This window comes from Anomaloglossus baeobatrachus, chromosome 8 (genome assembly GCF_048569485.1).
Source record: "Anomaloglossus baeobatrachus isolate aAnoBae1 chromosome 8, aAnoBae1.hap1, whole genome shotgun sequence".
NCBI classification, from domain to species: Eukaryota; Metazoa; Chordata; class Amphibia; order Anura; family Aromobatidae; genus Anomaloglossus; species Anomaloglossus baeobatrachus.
The window spans coordinates 203,513,692-203,538,691 of NC_134360.1; the positions used below are offsets into that span (position 1 = coordinate 203,513,692).

General features: G+C 52.8%; 1 protein-coding gene across 2 annotated transcripts in view; it reads left to right on the top strand.

Annotated features, from left to right (window-relative positions):
• Positions 1 to 25,000, top strand: part of SOAT1 (sterol O-acyltransferase 1) — an 87,149-nt gene that overhangs the window by 42,399 nt on the left and 19,750 nt on the right. For both annotated transcript variants that reach the window (XR_012724944.1, XM_075320084.1), the window contains exon 13: positions 22,246 to 22,344. Coding sequence is in view for 1 of the 2 variants with exons in the window: in XM_075320084.1 (XP_075176199.1) it covers positions 22,246 to 22,344 (99 nt within the window). In the remaining variant the exon portion in view is untranslated. The remainder of the gene's footprint in view (positions 1 to 22,245; positions 22,345 to 25,000) is intronic.

Below are 25,000 nucleotides of genomic sequence, written 5' to 3' on the forward strand. Positions count from 1 at the left end.
GTCAAGCAGTGGGCTCATTCACCAAAGGTAGACACCCCGGTGTCTAGACTCTCAGCCCGGACCGTTGTATCAGTGGCTGATGGCATCTCTTAAGGATTCCACTGACCGCCAGGTTGACCTTCTGGCCAAATCTGTATATGAGGCGGCAGGGGCCTCGTTCTCCCCATCTTTTGCAGCAGTGTGGGCTCTCAAAGCCATCTCTGCTTCCTTGGAGGAGATGCATTCCCTCGCCAGGGAATCTATGCCCGAAATGGTTGCCTTAACTTCCCAAGCTTCCGCTTTTTCATCCTATGCCATGTCTGCCATGCTGGAGGCTTTTCACCGCACTGCGGTGGCTTCGGCTAATTCCCTCGCTATCCACAGGATCTTGTGGCTTCGAGAGTGGAAGGCAGATGCTTCTTCAAAGAAGTACCTGGCTGGGCTCCCTTTTGCTGGGTCCAGGCTATTCGGTGAACAACTGGATGAAATTATTAAGGAAGCTACTGGCGGGAAGAGTACTTCCATGCCACAAACCAAAACCAGGAAACCTGTCCAGGGTAGGAACCAGTCGAGGTTTCGTTCCTTTCGTTCCTCCAACTGGTCGTCCTCTAAGCCCTCGGCCTCGTCCTCTAACTCAGCCAAGGACCAAAAATCCAACTGGCGCACAAAGGCGCGTCCACAGAAGACCGCAGGAGCTGCTGCCACCAAGGCAGCCTCCTCTTGACTATCTGTCCGCACCAGCAACGTCCTTAGTCGGTGGCAGGCTCTCCCACTTTGGCAACGCGTGGTTTCAACACGTCTCCGATCAGTGGGTGCGGGATATCATCTCCCACGGCTACAGGATAGAATTCTCTTCCAGCCCGCCAAACAGATTTTTTTCTGTCAACTCCCCCCTGCTCCAAGGCCGTCGCCTTCTCTCAGGCCTCCTTGCAGGCCAACGGAGTAATTGTACCGGTTCCTGCCAGGGAACGGTTCAGAGGTTTCTATTCAAATCTCTTCCTAGTCCCCAAAAAGGACGGTTCCTTCCGGCCCATCCTGGATCTCAAGCTTCTCAACAAGCATGTTCAGGTGCGGCATTTTCGCATGGAATCTCTGCGATCAGTCATTGCCTCAATGACCCAAGGGGATTTCCTTGCATCCATCGACATCAGAGATGGCTATCTGCATGTGCCAATTGCAGTTTCTCACCAGCGTTGGCTACGTTTTGCAATCTGAGAGGAACATTTCCAATTCGTGGCTCTTCCCTTCGGGTTAGCCACGGCCCCTCGAGTATTCACCAAGGTCATGGCAGCAGTGGTTGCGGTTCTGCACCTCCAGGGGTTGGCAGTGATTCCTTACCTGGACGACCTTCTTGTCAAGTCTTCATCCAGCGCAGTCTGTTCAGCGGAGTGTCTCGCTCACTCTCGCCACTCTAACCCAATTCGGGTGGCTGGTCAATCTGCCCAAATCCACTCTGACTCCGACCCAGAGGCTCACGTACTAGGGATGCAGTTCGAGACTCTGCCGGCACTTGTGAAGCTGCCCTTAGTCAAACAGCAGTCCCTCCATCTGGCGGTGCGCTCTCTGTCTAGGCCCCGCCGTCATTCCATCAGGCACCTGATGCAGGTGCTGGGTCAGATGGTGGCGTCAATGGAGGCTGTTCCTTTTGCCCAGTTCCATCTGCGTCCTCTGCAGCTGGATATTCTCCGCTGTTGGGACAAGCGGACTTCCTCCTTGCACAGGCTAGTGGCTCTGTCGCCACAGACCAGGGGCTCCCTTCAGTGGTGGCTTCGGCACCTCTCTGTCTCAGGGACGCTCCTTCCTGGCCCCGTCCTGGGTGATCCTCACCACGGATGCCAGTCTTTCTGGCTGGGGAGCGGTATGTCTCCACCACCAAGCACAGGGCACTTGGACTCCGTCTGAGTCAGCCCTCTCGATCAATGTGCTGGAAACCAGAGCTGTGCTTCTGGCTCTCCTAGCCTTTCACCACTTTTTAGCGGGCAAGCACATCAGAGTCCAGTCAGACAACGCGACCGCGGTTGCCTACATCAATCACCAAGGCGGGACACGCAGCCGCCTGGCAATGTTGGAGGTTCAACACATCCTTCAATGGACGGAGGACTCCAAGTCCACCATATCCGCAGTCCACATCCCAGGCGTGGAAAACTGGGAGGCAGATTCTCAGCCGTCAAACCGTGGACAGTGGCGAGTGGTCCCTGCATCGGCAGTTTCAGTCAATCTGCCGCAAGTGGGGCACTCCGGAAGTGGATCTAATGGCATCCCGGCACACCAACAAGGTTCCGGTTTACATGGCTCGCTCCCACGATCCTCAGGCCCTTGCAGCGAACGCTCTGGTTCAAGATTGGTCCCAGTTTAGTCTGTCCTACGTGTTTCCCCCTCTAGCTCTCTTGCCCAGAGTTCTGCGCGAGATCAGAATGGAGGGCCGTCGGGTAATCCTCATTGCACCGGACTGGCCCAGTCGAGTTTGGTACCCATAGAAAGAAGATAACCCCGGCACACTACAACTCCCAGAAAAAGGCAACATGCAAATTTTGTATGCAAAAAAAATTTTTTATTAATACAGTAACCTCTTGGGTGTTATTCGGAAAAAATGAATATGGTCCAACATACATGGACGTTTCGGCCACAGGCCTTCGTCAACATGGACTTATCGTGCAAACTCAAATGCATGTAGACACTCAATTTTAAGAGGCTAGTAGTATTGGGGATGAACCAAATCTCCTATGTGTTTTACTGAGTAGGTTCATATATCCCCAATCTAGGCAACAATAATCATCAGGTGTACTATTAGCACAGGAATTCTGTGCAGGGTATATTGGTGAATGTGCTATCTAGACAGGCCCTATATGTAAGACGCCAAAAAAGCTGAACAGCGTGCGTTGAGTCAGATAGCACAAGCACGTAATCTTAAGGTAACGTTTGAATTGAATCCTGTCTCCAAATGGATGGAACTATAATGTCCTGCAGCAGTCCTTACACAGAACGCACGCCAGCGACGGTTCAGTCCTGATATTTTACACCTCCGGTGCTACCGGTTCCAATCCTCCCACTTTGCAGGACATTATAGTTCCATCCATTTGGAGACAGGATTCAATTCAAACGTTACCTTAAGATTACGTGCTTGTGCTATCTGACTCAACGCACGCTGTTCAGCTTTTTTGGCGTCTTACATATAGGGCCTGTCTAGATAGCACATTCACCAATATACCCTGCACAGAATTCCTGTGCTAATAGTACACCTGATGATTATTGTTGCCTAGATTGGGGATATATGAACCTACTCAGTAAAACACATAGGAGATTTGGTTCATCCCCAATACTACTAGCCTCTTAAAATTGAGTGTCTACATGCATTTGAGTTTGCACGATAAGTCCATGTTGACGAAGGCCTGTGGCCGAAACGTCCATGTATGTTGGACCATATTCATTTTTTCCGAATAACACCCAAGAGGTTACTGTATTAATAAAAAAATTTTTTTGCATACAAAATTTGCATGTTGCCTTTTTCTGGGAGTTGTAGTGTGCCGGGGTTATCTTCTTTCTATGGACATATTTTACCCTAGAGCACCTACTAATCAGTGACGCAGAGCTTTCCTTTTGAGTTTGGTACCCAGACCTGCTCCATCTGTCCGTAGAGGTGCCGTGGCATCTTCCGGACCGTCCAGACCTTCTCTCACAAGGTCCGTTTTTCCGCCAGAATTCTGCGGCTCTCAGATTGACGGCGTGGCTCTTGAGTCCTAGATCTTGACGGTCTCTGATATTCCTCCTGAAGTCATCTCCACTATGACTCGGGCTCGGAAGTCTTCCTCGGCCAAAATCTATCACAGGACCTGGAGAATTTTCCTGTCCTGGTGTCGCTTTTCCGGCTATGCTCCTTGGCTTTTTTCCTTGCCGACCATTCTGTCTTTTCTACAGTCCGGTCTGCAGCTAGGCCTATCCCTCAATTCCCTCAAGGGACAAGTCTCGGCTCTGTCAGTGCTGTACCAGCGGCGTATCGCCCGGCTGGCTCAGGTGCGCACCTTCATGCAGGGCGCGTCTCACATCATTCCGCCTTACCGGTGGCCCTTGGATCCCTGGGACCTCAATCTGGTCCTCACGGCCTTGTAGAAACCCCCCTTTGAGCCTCTTAGGGAGGTTTCTTTGTTTTGTCTTTCACAGAAAGTGGTCTTTCTAGTGGCCATAACTTCCCTCAGAGTCTCTGATTTGGCTGCGCTCTCTTCGGAGTCACCTTTTTTTGGTTTTTCATCAAGACAAGGTGGTTCTCCGTCCGACTCCAGATTTTCTCCCTAAGGTGGTTTCTCCTTTCCACCTTAACCAGGACATTTCCCTGCCTTCCTTTTTGTCCGGCTCCTGTTCATCGCTTTGAAAAAGCGTTGCATACTCTGGATCTGGTGCGGGCGCTCCGGATCTATGTGTAGGTCGGCCATATCCGATGCCTACCAGTGTACCCGCCGGGGATCAAGGCACACTCGACCAGAGCTGTCGGTGCCACTTGGACTTTCAGGCACCAGGCTACGGCTCAACAGGTCTGTCAGGCTGCCACTTGGCTAGCCTGCATACCTTTTTCAAGGCACTACCAAGTGCATGCTCATGCTTCGGCAGATGCGAGTTTGGGCAGACGCATCCTTCAGGCGGCTGTCGCCCATTTGTGAAGTTAGGCTCCGCCTACTTCTCAGTTTTCTGTTTATTCCCACCCATGGACTGCTTTGAGACGTCCCAAAGAAAGAGAATTTTGTTTACTTACCGTAAATTCTTTTTCTTATAGTTCCGTATTGGGAAACCCAGCACCCTCCCTGTTGCCTGTTGGCAGTTTTCTTGTTCCGCGTGTTATCACCGGCTGTTGTTGTAGACAGAGGCTCCGGTTGTTCCGGTTCTTGCTCTGCCTTTACCTGTGGGTGGCTATTCTCCTTCAGCTTTTGCACTAAACTGGCTAGATCTCGTTATCCAGGGGGTGTATGTGCTAGGAGGGAGGAGCTACACTTTTTAGTGTAGTACTTTGTGTGTCCTCCGGAGGCAGAAGTTATACACCCATGGTCTGGGTCTCCCAATACGGAACTATAAGAAAAAGAATTTACGGTAAGTAAACAAAATTCTTTTTCGGGAGATCTGCAGCAATATGATGAATTTTAAATAGATTGTTAAAACCGCACATAAGGAAATCCTATAGTTTCAAGACATATATTTACGGTATGTCAGGGCAGAATATTAAAGGGACCAAGTATTGTACTGTTGCCCATAAGTATAATTGTGCTGCGCTTTCTTAATGTAATATCCTGCCCTTTACATAAGATGGCGTATCTTGCTGTAAAATTATAATTGCAGATTGACAGCTGAACATTGATTGGGTAAAGCACATGTTCCAGGCTTATTTTCATTCCTCCATAGAGCTGTGATGTCTGTGTTCAGACTGGCAATATCTGCAATGTATTTTATCGCCTTCTGTCCTCGAGTAGTCTTTGCTGTTGTGAGTTTTGCAGATTTCATCATTTTGCCTAAAGCTTTTTTTTCTTTGTCGCTCCATTGGGAGACCCAGACAATTGGGTGTATAGCTTCTGCCTCCGGAGGCCACACAAAGTATTACACTTTAAAAAGTGTAACCCCTCCCCTCTGCCTATACACCCTCCCGTGCATCACGGGCTCCTCAGTTTTATGCTTTGTGTGGAAGGAGGCACACATCCACTCATGCATTCTCAGATTAGTATATCGGTTGGAAGAAAAGTGGGGCCCCCGGCATGTTCCCTTCTCACCCCACTAAGTCGGCGGTGCTGTTAAGGTTGAGGTACCCATTGCGGGTACAAAGGCCGGAGCCTCATGCCGTCTCCTTCACCATCCCTTAGCGGCTCTGGGAGAAGTGGGATCCTGACCGGTCATCCATTCACTGGGACCGTGCTCCCTCCACAGCCCCTGTGGGAATCTGTCGGACAGGAGTTTGTTTATTCTCAGGGACCGGGCCCTGCATCACTAAGGTACTCTGTATCCCCATGGGGGATGTGCATGGAGCGCCTTCATCCCGGACGCTGCAGCAGCTGCTTATTTGTGACGGCCGGCGGACTTCCGCGCCGACCGCGCCTGTTTGTCGGCCGCGGTCTTAAATTTAGTCCCCGGCTTCAATTGCGGCCTAGTAGCAAAACTCCCGCCCCCGGGCCTGTCTATCAGGGGTAAGGGCGGGACGGCCGGCCTGACGTCTGCTGTGAGGGCTGGAACATCCTGTATGTTTCCTCCCCCCCCTCACTGATCACTGTGGGGACTCCAGATTCCCGCACTTTTCTAACGCCGCCCACGGCTCCACTCCTCCCCTGAGAGCTCCGGCAGCCATTTCCTTGGCATTCTGCCTGTGGAGGATTCCTGGAAAGAGCTCTGCAACGCTGGGAGACCTAAGGCAGGGAATCTGGAGGACACACACTCCGCTTTTTAGCGGTCGGTAAGCCACACCGGTCACCCGGTGCTGGTCCCCTTAGGGTGCCGGAATAGATACTATAAAATATAGTTATATATTTCTGTTCGGTCGGGCTGTATACCCTTCCCATATACCCTCAGTGATCACTCTCCTAGGAGACAACAGCATGTCGTCCACAAGGAGCAAGGGTGCCAAGGCACAGGGTTATTTTGCGACCTGTGCCTCTTGTGCAGCTAAGTTACCTGCGGGTTCCACCTACCCTCACTGTGAGCAATGCTCAACCCCTGTTGTGCTTCCTCAACCCGAGCCTCGGTCACTAGTGGGCCTCTCGGCTCAGGTAGAACCCCTTGCTCCCCCTGTCCAGGCGGCAGGGACAGAGTTTGCAGTTTTTGCTGAAAAACTCGCTGAGTCACTTTCACAATCCATGGCTCAGTCTATGGACAAATGGTCTGCCAAGCTGCTAGAAGCTTTGCAGTCCAGACCGGTCCTTACACAGGCCCCGGCCCCTGTTGGATCGTCGCCTCCAGGCCCCTCTCTGTCCGCGCCGCAGCACGGTCACAGGGGGGGCCCTAGGTCTCACGTGGAGGACTCCGGCCCGGACCACAGTCCCAGACCGGCTAAGCGGGCCTGCTGGGAATCTTCCCCGACTTCTTCACGCTGCTCGGGTTCCCAGCGTGAGGACTCTCTGGAGGACGAGGTGGACGTCACAGCTCAGTGCTCTGACACTGACGTTGCTCTCAATCGTGATACACCTGAAGGGGACGCCATAGTAAGTAAATGACCTTATCTCGTCCATCAACCAGGTGTTAGCTATCTCTCCCCCGCCGCCACCTGTAGAGGAGTCGACTTCTCAGCAGGAGAAACACCAGTTTCGGTTCCCTAAACGTACACGGAGTGCGTTTTTCGATCACTCTAACTTCAGAGATGCTGTCCAGAAGCCCAGAGCGGTTCCGGACAAGCGCTTTACTAAGCGCCTTACTGACACACGTTACCCCTTTCCCTCTGACGTTGTCAAGGGTTGGGCTCAATGTCCCAAGGTGGATCCCCCAGTTTCTAGATTGGCGGCTAGATCTGTGGTATCGGTTGCAGATGGATCATCGCTAAAGGATGCCACTGACAGGCAGAGCTCCTGGTGAAATCCATCTATGAAGCCACGGGCGCGTCTTTTGCCCCGGCTTTTGCAGCCGTGTGGGCACTACAAGCTATCTCAGCTTGTCTGGCTGAGATCAATGCGGTCACACGTAATTCTGCTCCGCAGGTTGCGTCTTTGACTTCTCAGGCGTCAGCTTTTTCTTCCTACGCCATGAACGCAGTTTTAGACTCTGCTAGCCGTACAGCGGTGGCATCCGCTAACTCTGTGGCAGTCCGCAGGGCCATGTGGCTGCGCGAATGGAAGGCAGACTCGGCTTCCAAGAGGTTCATAACCGGTTTGCCGTTTGCTGGCGACCGCTTGTTTGGCGAACGATTGGATGAAATTATTAAGGAATCCAAGGGAAAGGACTCCTCCTTACCCCAGTCCAAACCAGAGAGACATCAGCAACGGAAAATACAATCGAGGTTTCGGTCCTTTCGTCCCTCCACCAAGTCCCAATCCTCTTCGTCCAGCAGGCCGGAGAAAGGCCAGAGGAACTCCTATGCGTGGCGGTCCAAGTCACGCGCCCAAAAGGCCGCAGGAGGCACTGCTTCCAAGGCGGCCTCCTCATGACTTTCGGCATCCCCGAACCGCATCCTCGGTCGGTGGCAGGCTCTCCCGCTTTTGTGACGCCTGGTGGCCACATGTTCAAGACCGATGGGTGAGAGACATTCTGTCTCACGGTTACAGGATAGAGTTCAGCTCTCGTCCTCAGACTCGTTTCTTCAGAACATCTCCGCCCCCCCGAGCGAGCCGATGCACTTTTTCAGGCGGTGAACGCTCTGAAGACAGAAGGAGTTGTGATACCTGTTCCCCTCCAGGAACATGGTCGCGGCTTTTACTCCAACTTGTTCGTGGTGCCAAAGAAGGACGGTTCATTCCGTCCCGTCCTGGACCTCAAACTGCTCAACAGACATGTGAGCACCAGACGTTTTCGGATGGAATCTCTCCGCTCTGTCATCGCTTCGATGTCACAAGGAGACTTCCTAGCATCGATCGACATCAAGGATGCTTATCTCCATGTGCCGATCGCACCCGAACATCAACGCTTTTTGCGTTTCGCCATCGGGGACGAACACCTTCAGTTCGTGGCATTGCCTTTCGGCCTGGCGACAGCCCCACGGGTTTTCACCAAGGTCATGGCATCTGTTGTGGCGGTCCTACACTCTCAGGGTCACTCGGTGATTCCCTACTTAGACGATCTTCTGGTCAGGGCACCCTCTCAGATGGCGTGTCAAAACAGCCTTTCCGTCGCTCTGGCGACTCTCCAGCAGTTCGGGTGGATCATCAACTTCCCAAAATCCAAGTTGACACCGACCCAATCACTGACGTACCTTGGGATGGAGTTTAATACTCAGTCAGCAGTAGTCATGCTACCGCTGGACAAACAGCTTTCGCTGCAGACAGGGGTGCACTCTCTCCTTCGGGGTCAGTCACACCCCTTGAGGCGCCTCATGCACTTCCTGGGGAAGATGGTGGCAGCGATGGAGGCAGTGCCCTTCGCGCAATTCCATCTGCGGCCACTCCAGTGGGACATTCTCCGCAAATGGGACAGGAGGTCGACTTCACTCAACAGGAACGTCTCTTTCCCTTGCAACCAAGACGTCACTTCAGTGGTGGCTCCTTCCCAACTCTCTATCGCAGGGAAAATCCTTCCTACCCCCAACCTGGGCTGTGGTCACGACGGACGCGAGCCTGTCAGGGTGGGGGGCGGTTTTTCTCCACCACAGGGCTCAGGGAACCTGGACTCCCGATAGTCATCCCTTCAGATCAATATTCTGGAGATAAGGGCAGTGTATCTAGCCCTATTGGCCTTCCATCGGTGGCTGGAGGGCAGGCAGATCTGGATTCAGTCGGACAACGCCACTGCCTTCGCATACATCAACCACCAGGGCGGCACTCGCAGTCGTCAAGCCTTCCAGGAAGTCCGACGAATTCTGCAGTGGGTGGAAGCCACAGCTTCCACAATCTCCGCAGTTCACATCCCGGGCGTAGAAAACTGGGAAGCAGATTTTCTCAGCCGACAGGGCATGGACGCGGGGGAATGGTCTCTGCACCCAGACGTGTTTCGAGAGATCTGTCGCCGCTGGGGAACGCCGGACGTCGATCTCATGGCGTCACGGCACAACAACAAGGTCCCGGCATTCATGGCCCGGTCTCAAGATCAGAGCTCTGGCGGCGGACGCATTAGTTCAGGATTGGTCGCAGTTTCGACTGCCCTATGTATTTCCTCCTTTGGCGATGCTGCCCAGAGTGCTGCGCAAAATCAGGTCCGACTGTCGGCGCGCCATTCTCGTCGCCCCAGATTGGCCGAGGCGGTCGTGGTACCCGGATCTGTGGCACCTCACGGTGGGTCAACCGTGGGCGCTCCCAGACCGTCCAGACTTGCTGTCTCAAGGGCCGTTTTTCCATCTGAATTCTGCGGCCCTCAACCTGACTGTGTGGCCATTGAGTCCTGGCTCCTAGCGTCCTCAGGGTTATCTCAAGATGTCATTGCCACTATGAGACAGGCCAGGAAACCAACGTCCGCCAAGATCTATCACAGGTCTTGGAGGATCTTCTTATCCTGGTGCTCTGATAGGGGTTTTACCCCCTGGCCCTTTGCCTTACCCATTTTTCTTTCATTCCTTCAATCTGGAATGGACAAGGGTTTGTCTCTCGGCTCTCTCAAGGGACAAGTATCGGCGCTATCCGTATTTTTTCAAAAGCGTCTAGCCAGGCTTCCGCAGGTCCGCACGTTCCTGCAAGGAGTTTGCCACATAGTCCCACCTTACAAGCGTCCGCTGGAACCCTGGGATCTTAACAGGGTGCTAACGGCTCTTCAGAAACCACCTTTCGAGCCGCTGCGGGATGTCTCTTTATCACGTCTTTCGCAGAAGGTGGCATTTCTAGTGGCAGTTACATCGCTCCGTAGAGTGTCGGAGCTGGCAGCGCTGTCATGCAAAGCCCCCTTCCTGGTTTTTCACCAAGATAAGGTGGTTCTGCGTCCGGTCCCGGAATTTCTCCCTAAGGTGGTATCCCCTTTTCATCTCAATCAGGATATCTCCTTACCTTCATTTTTCCCTCATCCAGTTCACCAGTGTGAAAAGGATTTGCACTCGTTAGATCTGGTGAGAGCACTCCGTCTCTACGTGTCTCGCACGGCGCCCCTGCGCCGTTCAGATGCGCTCTTTGTCCTTGTCGCTGGCCAGCGTAAGGGTTCGCAGGCTTCCAAGTCAACCTTGGCTCGGTGGATCAAGGAACCGATTCTTGAAGCCTACCGTTCTTCTGGGCTTCCGCTTCCTTTGGGGCTGAAAGCCCATTCTACCAGAGCCGTAGGTGTGTCCTGGGCTTTGCGGCACCGGGCGACGGCTCAGCAGGTGTGTCAGGCAGCTACCTGGTCTAGTCTGCACACTTTCACGAAACACTATCAGGTGCATACCTATGCTTCGGCAGACGCTAGTCTAGGTAGGCGAGTCCTTCAGGCGGCGGTTGCCCACTTGTAAGAGGGGGTCGTTTTCGGCCCTTTTTTTATCGAGGTATTCTTTTACCCACCCAGGGACTGCTTTTGGACGTCCCAATTGTCTGGGTCTCCCAATGGAGCGACAAAGAAGGGAATTTTGTTTACTTACCGTAAATTCCTTTTCTTTGTCGCTCCATTGGGAGACCCAGACAATTGGGTGTATAGCTACTGCCTCCGGAGGCCACACAAAGTATTACACTTTAAAAAGTGTAACTCCTCCCCTCTGCCTATACACCCTCCCGTGCATCACGGGCCCATCAGTTTTATGCTTTGTGTTGAAGGAGGCACACATGCACACAATGCTCCACATTTTAGTCAGCAGCAGCTGCTGATTATATCGGATGGAAGAAAAGAGGGCCCCTAACAGGGCCCCCGGCATGCTCCCTTCTCACCCCACTGAGTCGGCGGTGCTGTTAAGGTTGAGGTACCCATTGCGGGTACACAGGCAGGAGCCACATGCCGTTTTCCTTCCCCATCCCTTAGGGGCTCTGGGTGAAGTGGGATCCTAACCGGTCATCCAGCCACTGTGACCGGGCTCCCTCCGCAGCCCCTGGGGGAATCTGCTGGGCAGGAGACTGAGTATCGTCAGGGAAGGACCCTGCATCTACAGGTACTCTGTGTCCCCTTTGGGACGGTGCATGAAGCACCTTGGCCTCAGACGCTGCAGCGACTGCGGTGTGGATTTTTGCCCGGGACTACCGCGCCGACCTTGCCTGTTTGCCGGCCGCGGTTTTTACTTTAGTCCCCGGCTTTTGCGGCCTAGTGTATTAAACTCCCGCCCCTGGACCTGCCAGTCAGGGGGAAGGGCGGGACGGTCGGTATGACGCCGACAGTGAGGGCTGGAGCACACTTCGCTGTCCTCCTCCCCCCTCACTGATCACTATGGGGCGCAGATTCCCGCACTTTTGTGGTTACCGCCCACGGCTCCCTCCTCCCCTCGGATCGCCGGCAGCCATTGTTATAATTCTGCCGGTGGAGGATCTCAGAATGTGCTCTGCAGCTCTGGGAGAGGGGGATCCTAACCGGTCACCATGCACTGGGACCGGGCTCCATCCGCAGCCCCTGGGGGATTCTGACGGACAGGAGACTGGACATCGTCAGGGACAGAGCCCTGCATCCATAAGGTACTCTGTGTCCCCTTTGAGACGGGGCATGCAGCAACTGTATTACAAACGCCGCAGCGGTTGCTGTGCGGTTTGTGAGACCGGGACTACCGCGCCTGTTTGCCGGCCGCGTTTTTAACTTTAGTCCCCGGCTCTTGCGGCCTAGTACCATGTACTCCCGTTCCCGGGCCTGCCAGTCAGGGGTAACGACGGGACAGCCGACTGGACGTCGGCAGTGAGGGCTGGAGCATACTTTGGTATCCTCCTCCCCCTCACTGAACACTGTGGGGCACCAGTTTCCCAATCAGGTGCTGGCCCCCCTTGGGTGCCGAGGTGTATATATATATATATATACAAAATAAGCCTGTGCCTTGGCACTCTTACTCTTTGCGGACGACATGCTGTTGTCTCCTCTTAGAGTAATCAGTGAGGGTATATAGCCAAAAGCCAATAATGCTGCCGAATAGTGAAACATATACAAACATATACTAACGTATACACACACGTATACACACACGTATACACACACGTATACACACACGTATACACACACGTATACACACATGTTAGTATATTTCTTCAGCGCTCTATTGGGAGACCCAGACGATTGGGGTATAGCTACTGCCTCCGGAGGCCACACAAAGCACTACACCAAAAAGTGCAAGGCCCCTCCCCTTCTGGCTATACCCCCCCGTGGTATCACGGGTTCTCCAGTTTTCAAGCTTTGTGCGAAGGAGGTCAGACATCCATACATAGCTCCACAGATTTTAGTCAGCAGTAGCTGCTGACTATTTCGGATGGAAGAAAAGAGGGCCCATATAGGGCCCCCAGCATGCTCCCGTCTCACCCGTGGATGGTGTTGTACGGTTGAGGTACCTATTGCTGGTACAGGGGCTGGAGCCCCACATGCTGCTTTCCTTCCACATCCCCTTGTAGGGCTCTGTGGAAGTGGGATCCTGCCGGCCTCTAAGCTCTGACGCCGGGCTCCATCCACAGACCCAGTTGAACCTGATGGATATGGAGCAGGAGTACAATCAGGGACAAGTCAAGGCTCTGGGAGACCTGGACTAGGGGGCTTTTGGCGACCACACACCCGCTCTTAAGCGGGCGGTAAGCGGCATTTCAGCTGGCCCCTCTAGTGCCTCAGTGTGTATTGGTGTACTGTGTCACCAGATATATATATTTATTTATTTCTTGCACTGTGAGGTCGCTTCCTGGCTGGATACCCAGATCGCTCTGAGGAAGCAGCAACATGTCATCCACAAAACGCAAGGCTGCCAAGGCTAGGGCTGTGTACACTGCGTGTGCTGCATGTGGGGCTGCTCTACCAGCAGGCTCCGATGACCCCCATTGTGTGCAATGCTCCGATCCGGTGCTGCTTCGCCAGCCGGAGTCCGGAGAGGTAGTGACCCAGGCTGAGACGCTTGTAAGTTCTGCCCCGGCGCCAGGGACAGACTTTGCAGTTTTTGCTGATAGAATGTCTGTGACTATGACAAAAATCCTTGAAACTTTGCAATCCATGTCTGGGGCTCAGTCTTTGGACTCGGCGAGGTCTCTGTCCTCTGGCCCCCCTCAGCTGGATCCAATCCAGACTACAAGGGGGTCCCCGGCTTCACAAGCTGAGGATTATGACTCAGATGATAGCCCCAGCCACCCTAAGCGAGCTCGCTGGGAAAGACCCTCAAATCAGTCTCCCTGTGAGGTGTCTGAAGAGAGTGATCAGGAATCCACTCCTGGAACCCCTCTCAACCTGGATACCCCTGATGGGGACGCCATGGTAAACGACCTCATCTCAGCCATCAATAGGCTGTTAGATATTTCTCCCCCAGCCCCTTCAGCAGAAGAGGCAGCTGCAGAGCAGGAGAAGTTTCGTTTCCTCTATCCCAAGCGTAAATTGAGTGCTTTGTTGGATCACTCTGACTTCAGAGAATCAATCCAGAAACACGACGCTCACCCAGAAAGACGTTTCTCTAAACGTTCTAGGGATACACGTTATCCTTTCCCCCCTGATGTGGTCAAGCGCTGGACCCAGTGTCCAAAGGTAGACCCCCCGATTTCCAAACTTGCAGCTAGATCCATAGTTGCAGTGGAGGATGGCGCTTCACTTAAAGATGCCAATGACAGACAGATGGACCTTTGGTTAAAATCTGTCTATGAAGCTATCGGCGCGTCGTTTGCTCCGGCATTCGCAGCCGTATGGGCTCTCCAGGCTATTTCAGCTGGTTTAGCAAAAGTGGATGCTATCATACATCCAGCAGTGCCACAAGTGGCGTCCCTTACCTCGCAGATGTCTGCGTTTGCGTCTTACGCTATCAATGCGGTCCTAGAATCTACCAGCCGCACCTCAATGGCGTCCGCCAATTCGGTAGTTTTGCGCAGAGCCTTGTGGTTAAGGGACTGGAAGGCAGATGCTGGTTCCAAAAAATGTTTAACCAGCTTGCCTTTATCTAGAGATAGACTGTTTGGCGAGCCATTGGCTGACATCATTAAGCAGTCCAAGGGTAAAGACTCTTCTTTACCCCAGCCCAGAACAAGCAAACCTCAGCAGAAAAAGTGGCAGCAGAGGTTTCAGTCCTTTCGAGGTTCGGGCAAGACACCATTTACCTCGTCCAAAGGGTCTCAGAGGACGCAAAGAAACTCAGATTCCTGGCGGGCTCACGCACGCCCCAAGAAAGCAAATGGAGGAACCGCTTCCAAAGCGGCTACCTCATGACTTCCAGCCCCCTCCCGCCGAATCTCCGGTCGGGGGCAGGCTCTCCCGCTTTTGCGACATTTGGCTGTCACAGGTCAAGGACCGGTGGGTGACAGACATTTTGTCTCGCGGGTACAGAATCGAGTTCAGTTCTCGTCCTCCAGCCCGATTCTTCAGAACCTCCCCACATCCAGACCGAGCAGATGCTCTGCGGCAGGCGGTGGACTCCCTAAGAGCGGAAGGAGTAGTGATCCCTGTCCCTCCTCAGGAACAGGGTCGAGGGTTTTACTCCAATCTCTTTGTGGTTCCAAAAAAGGACGGCTCATTCCGTCCTGTTCTGGACCTAAAACTGCTCAACAAACATGTGCACGCCAGGCGGTTCCGGATGGAAACCCTACGATCTGTCATTGCCTCAATGTCTCGAGGAGACTTCCTTGCCTCAATAGACATCAAAGATGCTTATCTCCACGTGCCAATTGCTACAGAACATCAACGTTTTCTACGTTTTGTGATAGGAGACGACCATCTTCAGTTCGTAGCTCTGCCATTCGGTCTGGCGACAGCCCCACGGGTCTTCACCAAGGTCATGGCGGCAGTGGTAGCAGTCTTGCACTCTCAGGGACACTCGGTGATCCCTTACCTAGACGATCTACTGGTCAAGGCACCCTCTCAAGAGACATGCCAACTCAGCCTGAATGCTAGACGGCCAAGGACTCGCTACAATGGTGGCTCCTTCTCACCTCATTGTCTCAGGGAAGATCCTTCCTGCCCCCATCCTGGGCAGTGGTCACGACAGATGCGAGTCTGTCAGGGTGGGGAGCAGTTTTTCTCCACCACAGGACTCAGGTAACGTGGACTCCGCAGGAGTCCACCCTTCAGATCAATGTTCTGGAAATCAGGGCAGTGTATCTTGCCCTACTAGCCTTCCAACAGTGGCTGGAAGGAAAGCAGATCCGAATCCAGTCGGACAACTCCACAGCGGTGGCATACATCAACCACCAAGGAGGGACGCGCAGTCGGCAAGCCTTCCAAGAAGTCCGGCGCATTCTAATGTGGGTGGAAGACACAGCATCCACCATATCCGCGGTTCACATCCCAGGCGTCGAAAACTGGGAAGCAGACTTCCTCAGTCGCCAGGGCATGGACGCAGGGGAATGGTCCCTTCACCCGGACGCGTTTCAGGAAATCTGTCGCCGCTGGGGAGTGCCGGACGTCGACCTAATGGCGTCCCGGCACAACAACAAGGTCCCGGCATTTATGGCGAGGTCGCGCGATCAAAGAGCTCTGGCGGCAGACGCCTTAGTACAAGATTGGTCGCAGTTCCGGCTCCCATACGTATTCCCGCCTCTGGCACTCTTGCCCAGAGTCTTACGCAAGATCAGATCCGATTGCAGCCGCGTCATACTCGTCGCCCCAGACTGGCCGAGGAGATCGTGGTATCCGGATCTGTGGCATCTCACGGTCGGCCGACCGTGGTCACTTCCAGACCGACCAGACTTACTGTCCCAAGGGCCGTTTTTCCATCAGAATTCTGCGGCCCTGAACCTGACTGTGTGGCCATTGAGTCCTGGATCCTAGCGTCTGCAGGATTATCCCAAGGAGTTGTAGCCACAATGAGACAGGCTAGAAAGTCGACGTCTGCTAAGATCTACCACAGAACGTGGAAGATTTTCTTATCCTGGTGTTCCGCTCAGGGAGTGTCTCCCTGGCCATTTGCATTGCCCACTTTTCTTTCTTTCCTGCAATCGGGGTTAGAAAAGGGCTTGTCGCTCAGCTCCCTTAAAGGGCAAGTATCGGCACTATCCGTGTTTTTTCAGAAGCGTCTAGCACGTCTTCCTAAGGTGCGCACGTTCCTGCAGGGGGTCTGTCATATTGTGCCCCCGTACAGGCGGCCGTTAGATCCATGGGATCTGAACAGGGTACTAGTTGCTCTCCAGAAGCCGCCTTTCGAGCCTCTGAAGGAAGTTTCCTTTTCTCGCCTGTCACAGAAAGTGGCGTTTCTTGTTGCGATCACATTGCTTCGGCGAGTGTCGGAGCTGGCAGCTCTGTCATCCAAGGCTCCCTTCCTGGTGTTCCACCAGGACAAGGTAGTGCTGCGCCCCATTCCGGAGTTTCTCCCTAAGGTCGTCTCCTCGTTTCATCTTAATCAGGATATATCCTTGCCTTCCTTTTGTCCTCATCCGGTTCACCGGTATGAAAAGGACTTACGTTTGCTGGATCTGGTGAGAGCACTCAGAATCTACATTTCCCGCACGGCGCCCATGCGCCGTTCCGATGCACTTTTTGTCCTTGTCGCTGGTCCGCGCAAGGGGTTGCAGGCTTCTAAAGCCACCCTGGCTCGATGGATCAAAGAACCAATTCTAGAGGCCTACCGTTCTGCGGGGCTTCCGGTTCCTTCAGGGCTAAAAGCCCACTCAACCAGAGCCGTGGGTGCGTCCTGGGCATTACGACACCAGGCTTCGGCTCAACAAGTGTGCCAGGCAGCTACCTGGTCGAGTCTGCACACTTTCACCAAGCATTATCAGGTGCATACCTACGCTTCGGCGGATGCCAGCTTAGGTAGAAGAGTCCTGCAGGCGGCAGTGACACCCCCGTAGGGGAGGGCTGTTTTGCAGCTCTAACATGAGGTATTTCTTTACCCACCCAGGGACAGCTTTTGGACGTCCCAATCGTCTGGGTCTCCCAATAGAGCGCTGAAGAAGAAGGGAATTTTGTTACTTACCGTAAATTCCTTTTCTTCTAGCTCTTATTGGGAGACCCAGCACCCGCCCTGTTGTCCTTCGGGATTTTTTTGTTGTTTGCGGGTACACATGTTGTTCATGTTGAACGGTTTTTCAGTTCTCCGATGTTACTCGGAGTTAATTTGTTTAAACCAGTTATTGGCTTTCCTCCTTCTTGCTTTGGCACTAAAACTGGAGAACCCGTGATACCACGGGGGGGGTATAGCCAGAAGGGGAGGGGCCTTGCACTTTTTGGTGTAGTGCTTTGTGTGGCCTCCGGAGGCAGTAGCTATACCCCAATCGTCTGGGTCTCCCAATAAGAGCTAGAAGAAAAGGAATTTACGGTAAGTAACAAAATTCCCTTCGTTTCACTATTCGGCAGCATTATTGGCTTTTGGCTATATACCCTCACTGATTACTCTAAGAGGAGACAACAGCATGTCGTCCGCAAAGAGTAAGAGTGCCAAGGCACAGGCTTATTTTGCAACCTGTACCTCTTGTGCGGCTATGTTACCTGCAGGTTCCACCTACCCTCATTGTATACAATGCTTGGCCCCTGGGGCACTCACTCAGCCGGAGCCTCCGGCACTGGTGGGACCCTCGGCTCAGGTGGTACCACCGGTTTCCACTGCACAGATGGCAGGGACAGAGTTTGCACGTTTGTCTGAGCAACTCTGAGTCGCTTTCACATTCCATGGCCCAGTCTATGGACAGAGGGTCTGCTAAGATACTGGAAGCTTTGCAGTCCAGACCGGTAACACAGGGCCAGGGCGCTGTGAGTTCATCGCTCCCAGGCCCCTCTGGGTCGGTACAACAAGGGGCTCCTGGGGTAACACCGAGATCCCACGGTGAGAACTCCGACACGGACCGCGGCCTCAGACAGGCTAAGCGGGCCCGCTGGGAACCTTCCCCGACTTCATCACGCGGTTCGGGGTCTCAGCATGAGGACTCTCGGGAGGATGAAGTAGAGGTCGCAGCTCAGGGCTCTGATCCTGATGTTGCGCTCAATCTTGATACACCTGAAGGGGACGCCATAGTAAATGACCTTATAACGTCCATCAACCAGGTGCTAGACCTTTCTCCCCCATCCTCTCCTATGGAGGAGTCGGCTTCACAGCAGGAGAAACACCAGTTTGGGTTTCCCAAACGTACACGGAGTGCTTTTTTCGATCACTCTAACTCCAGAGAGGCTGTCCAGAAGCACAGAACTTTCCGGACAAGCGCTTTACTAAGCGCCTTAATGACCCTTCCCCCCCCCCCCCCTGACGTTGTTAAGGGTTGGGCTCAGTGTCACAAGGTGGATCCTCCAGTCTCCAGACTGGCGGCTAGATCCGTAGTATTAGTGGCAGATGGTTCATCTCTCATGGATGCCACTGACAGGCAAATAAAGCTTATGATGAAATCCATCTATGAAGCCATAGGCGCATCTTTTGCTCCGGCCTTCGCAGCCGTGAGGGCACTCCAAGCTATCTCAGCTTCTCTGGCTGAGATTAATGCGGTCGCACGTACTCTGCCCCGCAGGTTGTGTCCTTGGCTTCTCCGGCGTAGGTTTTTTCGTCCTACGCCATGAACGCCGTTTCCTGTACTCTGCGAGCTGTACAGCGGTAGCATCCACCAATTCGGTGGCAGTCCGCAGGGCCATGGGGCTACGTGAATGGAAGGCAGACTCTGCTTCCAAGAAGTTCTTAACCGGTTTTCCATTTTCTGGCGACCGTTTGTTTGGCGAGCAATTGGATGAAATTATTAAACAGTCCAAGGGAAAGGACTCGTCCTTACCCCAGTCCAAACCAAACAGACCTCAGCAACGAAAAATACAATCGAGGTTTCGGTCCTCAGCCAAGTTCCGTTCCTCCACGTCCAACAGGTCAGAGGAGGGCCAGAGGAACTCTTCTGCATGGCGGTCTAAGTCACGTCCTACAAGGACCGCCGGAGGAGCAGCCTCCAAGGCGGCTTCCTCATGACTTCGGCCTCACCAAGACCGCGTCCTCGGTCGGTGGCAGGCTCTCCCGCTTTTGCGACGCCTGGTGGGCACATGTCCAAAACCGATGGGTGAGACATTCTGTCTCACGGTTACAGGATAGAGATCAGCTCTCGTCCTCCGACTCGTTTCTTCAGAACATCTCCGCCCTCCGAGCGAGCCGATGCATTTTTTTCAGCCGATGAACTCTGACGGCAGATGGAGTTGTGATCCCCGTTCCGCTTCAAGAACGTGGTCGCGGTCTTTACTCCAACTTGTTCGGGGTACCAAAAAAGGACGGATCATTCCGTTCAGTTCTGGGCCTCATTCTGCTCAACAGACACGTGAGAACCAGACGGTTTCGGATGGAATCTCTCCGCTCGGTCATCGTCTCGATTCCCAAGGAGACTTCCTAGCATCAATCGAGATCAGGGATGCTTATCTCCATGTTCCGATTGCACCAGAGCATCAACGCGTCTTGTGTTTCGCCATCCGGGACGAACACTTTCAGCTCGTGGCTCTGCCTTTCGGCCTGGCGACAGCCCCACGGGTCTTCACCAAGGTCATGGCATCAGTGGTGGCGGGACTACACTCTCAGGGACACTCGGTGATCCCTGACTTAGACGATCTCCTAAGTCAATGCACCCTCCCGGGTGGCAGGTCAACTCGGCCCGAACATTACTCTGGAGACTCTCCAGAGGTTTGGGTGGATCATCAATTTCCCAAAGTAGAAATTGACACCGACCCAATCACTGACTTACCTCTTGATGGAGTTTCTTTCTCTCTCAGAGATAGTGAAGCTTCCGCTGGACAAACAGCGTTCGCTGCAGACAGGGGTGCACTCTCTCCTTCGGGCCCAGTCACACCCCTTGAGGCGCCCCACGCACTTCCTAGGGAAGATGGTGGCAGCAATGGAGGCAGTTCCCTTTGCGCAGTATTCATCTGCGCCCACTCGAATGGCACATTCTCCGCAAATGGGACAGGAGGTCGACGTCCCTAGACAGGAACGTCTCTCTTTCACTGGCAGCCAAAACCTCTCTTCAGTGGTGGCTTCTTCCCACTTCTTGTCGAAAGAAAAACCCTTCCTGCTCCCATCCTGGGCGGACGAGAGTGTCAGGGTGGACAGCGGTCTTCCTCCACCACAGGGCTCAGGGAACCTGGACTCTGACAGAGTCCTCCCTTCGGATCAATGTTCTGGAATTAAGGGCAGTGTAGCTAGCCCTAAAGGCGTTCCAGCGGTGGCTGGACGGCAGGCAAATCCGGAAACAGTCGGACGACGCCACGGTGGTCGCGTACATCAACCACCAGCACAGAGCGCTGGCGGCGGACGCATCAGTTAAGGACTGGTCGCAATTTCGACTGCCTTATGTATTTACTCCTCTGGCACTGCTGCCCAGAGTGTTACTCAAAATCGGGTCCGACTGCCGCCGCGCCATCCTCATTGCTCCAGACTGGCCGAGGAGGTCGTGATACCTGGATCTGTGGCACCTTACGGTGGGTCGACCGTGGGCACTCCCGGACCGACCAGACTTGCTGTCTCAAGGGCCATTTTCCATCTGAATTCTGCGGACTTCAACCTGACTGGGTGGCCATTGTGGCCTGGCTCTTAGCGTCCTCGGAGTTATCTCTATCACGCCTTTCGCAGAAGGTGGTCTTCCTAGTGGCAGGCGCATCACTTCGGAGAGTGTCGGAGCTAGCAGCGCTATCATGCAAAGCCCCCTTCCTGGTGTTACGCCAGGACGAGGTGGTCCTGCGTCCGGTCCCGGAATTCCTACTTAAGGTGGTATCCCCCTTTTCTTCTCAATCAGGATATCTCCTTACCTTCTTTTGGCTCATCCAGTTCACCAGTGTGAAAAGGATTTGCACTTCTTAGATCTCGTGAGAGCACTCCGGCTCTACATTTCGCACACTGCGCCGTTCTGATGCGCTCCTTGTCCTTGTCGCTAGCCAGCGTAAGGGGTCGCAGGCTTCCAAGTCAACCTTGGCTCGGTGGATCAAGGAACTGATTCTTGAAGCCTACCGTTCTTCTGGGCTTCCGATTCCTTTTGAGCTGAAAGCCCATTCTACCAGAGCCGTAGGTGCATCCTGGGCATTGCGTCACCAGGCTACGGCTCAGCAGGTGTGTCAGCACTACCTGGGCGAGTCTGCACACTTTCACGAAACACTATCAGGTTCATGCCTATGCGGCGGCAGATGCCAGCCTAGGTAGGCGAGTCCTTCAGGAGGCGGTTGCTCACCTGTAAGAGAGGGCCGTTTCTTCGGCTCTTTTTATCGAGGTATTCTTTTACCCACCCAGGGACTGCTTTTGGACATCCCAATTGTCTGGGTCTCCCAATGGAGCGACAAAGAAGAAGGGAATTTTGTTTACTTACCGTAAATTCCTTTTCTTCTAGCTCCTATTGGGAGACCCAGCACCCGCCCCTGTTCCCTTCGGGCTGTTGTTCTTTTGTGTACACATGTTGTTCATGTTGAAGGGTTCTTTTGGTTCATGGTTTCAGTTCTCCGAACATCCTTCGGATTGAATTTACCTTAGACCAATTTATAAGTTTCCTCCTTCCTGCTTTTGCACCAAAACTGAGGAGCCCGTGATGCACGGGAGGGTGTATAGGCAGAGGGGAGGGGTTACACTTTTTAAAGTGTAATACTTTGTGTGGCCTCCGGAGGCAGAAGCTATACACCCAATTGTCTGGGTCTCCCAATAGGAGCTAGAAGAAAAGGAATTTACGGTAAGTAAACAAAATTCCCTTCTTTTTATGTTTTTAGGACTGGTGGAATTCAACTTCTTTCGCTAACTATTACCGTACCTGGAATGTGGTTGTACACGACTGGCTCTACTACTACGCCTACCGGGATTTCCTCTGGGTAAGACGATGAACCTTCCCTTCTGTTTACTAGGAGATGTAGCCATTAGTGTTGGGCGATCCCGACCTGTAAAGATTGGTGCTTGTACCGGTCACCTAATGATCGTGCACACGATCCCGATCACGAGCTTTCCTGGGAAGCTCGTGTTACAGGTCAGTACAGATTGGGACCAGGGGCTGTGAAAAAAAAAATCATGATTTTACTTACAGATCCTGCGACGTGTCCCTTAGATTCTGCCTCCCGGCCTCTTCTGCTTCCGGGTGCGATCATTGCTGTGCTGCCGGTAATCAGCACTGACTTACAGGACCTTCAATGAGAGAGAGAGAGATATATAATTTGTATAAAAATAAATCATTAAAAAAATGATAGCGCTCTGCGGTATTTTTGATTACTATCACAGATAAGGCTAAGTTCACATTTCCGTTGTTTTGTATCAGTCACATGCGCCGCTTGACGCTTGTGACTGATGCGTTGTACAACGGATGACAATGAAAAGTATTTCATTGTCGGACTCCGTTGTGTGCGGGAGGGGGCGGAGCCGAGCGGGGGGCGGAGCCAGGCGCTGAGGATGTCAGTGGCAGTGCTGCGGTCTGCATGGCTGGGGACAGGTGAGTGTTGTGAGTGTTGTGAGTGTTGTGAGTGTTGTGAGTGTTGTGAGTGTTGTGAGTGTTGTGAGTGTTGTGAGTGTTGTGAGTGTTGTGAGTGTTGTGAGTGTTGTGAGTGTTGTGAGTGTACACATGCGTAGTGTGGGAGGGGACGGAGCCAAGCGCTGAGGATGTCAGTGGCAGTGCTGCGGTCTACAGGGCTGGGGACGTGTGTGTGTGTGTGTGTGTGTGTGTGTGTGTACATATGCAGGAGGGGGCGGGGCGGGGCCGAGCAGGGAAGTGTCGGCTCCCTGCACACGTAACCAGACTAAATATCGGGTAAAGCAAAGCACCCGATGTTTACCTTTTACCCGATATTTACCTTGGTTACGGGTGTACACCGCTTAGCGCTGGCTCCATGCACCGTAACCAGGGTAAATATCGGGTAACCAAGCAAAGCTGGTGACGTGTGCAGGGAGCCAGAGCGCATGCGCAGCGAAATCCAACGCATTGCACTGCTCAAAAAACGTTACAGGCTGCGTTCCTCCTGCCCGGCGGTCAGTCGTTCCACGACTGATCAGTCGGGCGGAGGGTGCAACGCAGCATCATCAGTCACAATCCGCCGCTCCTACAAGTCTATGGGAACAACGGAATCCGCTAAACGGATTCCGTTGTTTACCAGAGCAGCGGATTGTGACTGATACAATTTAACGGAAGTTTGAACCTAGCCTTAAGCAGACGACTACGGGCTGCCACCCCCGGCTGCCTGGCTTTACCTTTTGGCTAGGTTCACATTTCCATTGTTTTAAATCCGTAAGCGACGGATCAGTCGTTTTTTAGATGTCAACTGACTCAATGGATGTGTTTTTCACAGGATTCCGTTCACAGGAATCCTGTGGAAAAAACTGATCCGTCGCGTCCGTTACATCCGCTGTGCGTCAGTTTTTTCACGGATCAGTCATGATCCGTTTGTGTTTGGGACACTCCAGTGGGTGTGCCAAACATGCTGGGCATGCTCAGTAGAGCATGATGGACTCCAGCACTGGATTCCGTAAGACTGATTACGACGGAGTACAGCACCATAGATAAACATTACAAGCTTGACTGATTCCTGCGCGGGGCGTTAATTTTGACGGCCCGAAAAACGTTACATTCTGCGTTGTTTTCACCCGGCGGTCAGTCCAAAAACGACTGACCGCGGCGCAGCGGATGCAACGCAAGGTAATCAGTTGCAATCCGCCACTAATACAAGTCTATGGGACACAACGGAATCCGCTAAACGGATTCCGTTGTTTACCAGAGCCGCGGATTGTGAATGATACAAGTTGACGGAAATGTGAACCTAGCCTTTGCCGACAATCAAAATACAGGGAAGCCCATTTATTTATTTTATTTTTTATATTTTTTTTTTTTTTTTTTAAAAACAAAAAAAGAAAAAAATGCAGGGCTCCTGCCGTATTTTGCCCGTCAGGTAAAGCCAGGCAGCTGGGGACTGGAATTGCCCGCAGCCGCCCCTGGAAATGGTGCATTGTTTCTTAGCACCATTTCCAGACGCTATACCCGGCTCGTCCAGTCCCTCTGGCACGCTGGGCCTGTCTGGAATAATCCTTGCACCATTCTGAAGCTCTGAGCCATGCGCTAAAAGGGAAACTGAAAATCTTCTTTTTTTTTTTTTGCACTTGCCAATAAAGGGGTTAATACCAACTTTGTAATCTCAGATGGTACCAGGTTCAAAATTCATGGTGTCACGCCAAATTAGACATGGCCACCGTGAATTTCTAATAAACAGTAAAAAAAAAAAACAAAACCCCACAACAGAGAATTTTTTTTTTTTTTTTTTATTAGAAATAAAGCAAAAAAAAACCATTTAGGCTATGTCCGCACTTTGTGTCGTCCTATTTACAGTTCAAAACGCACCCTCTGGCAGTAATTGATTTTGCCAAAGTTGCTTTTGACAACAAAATGGCGCTAAAAACGCATGCGTAATTACCGCTTTTTAGTGCTTTTTACATGCTTTTCCATTGCGTTTTTAAAAGATGCGTTTTGAACATAAAGACACTTAAATAAAGTTT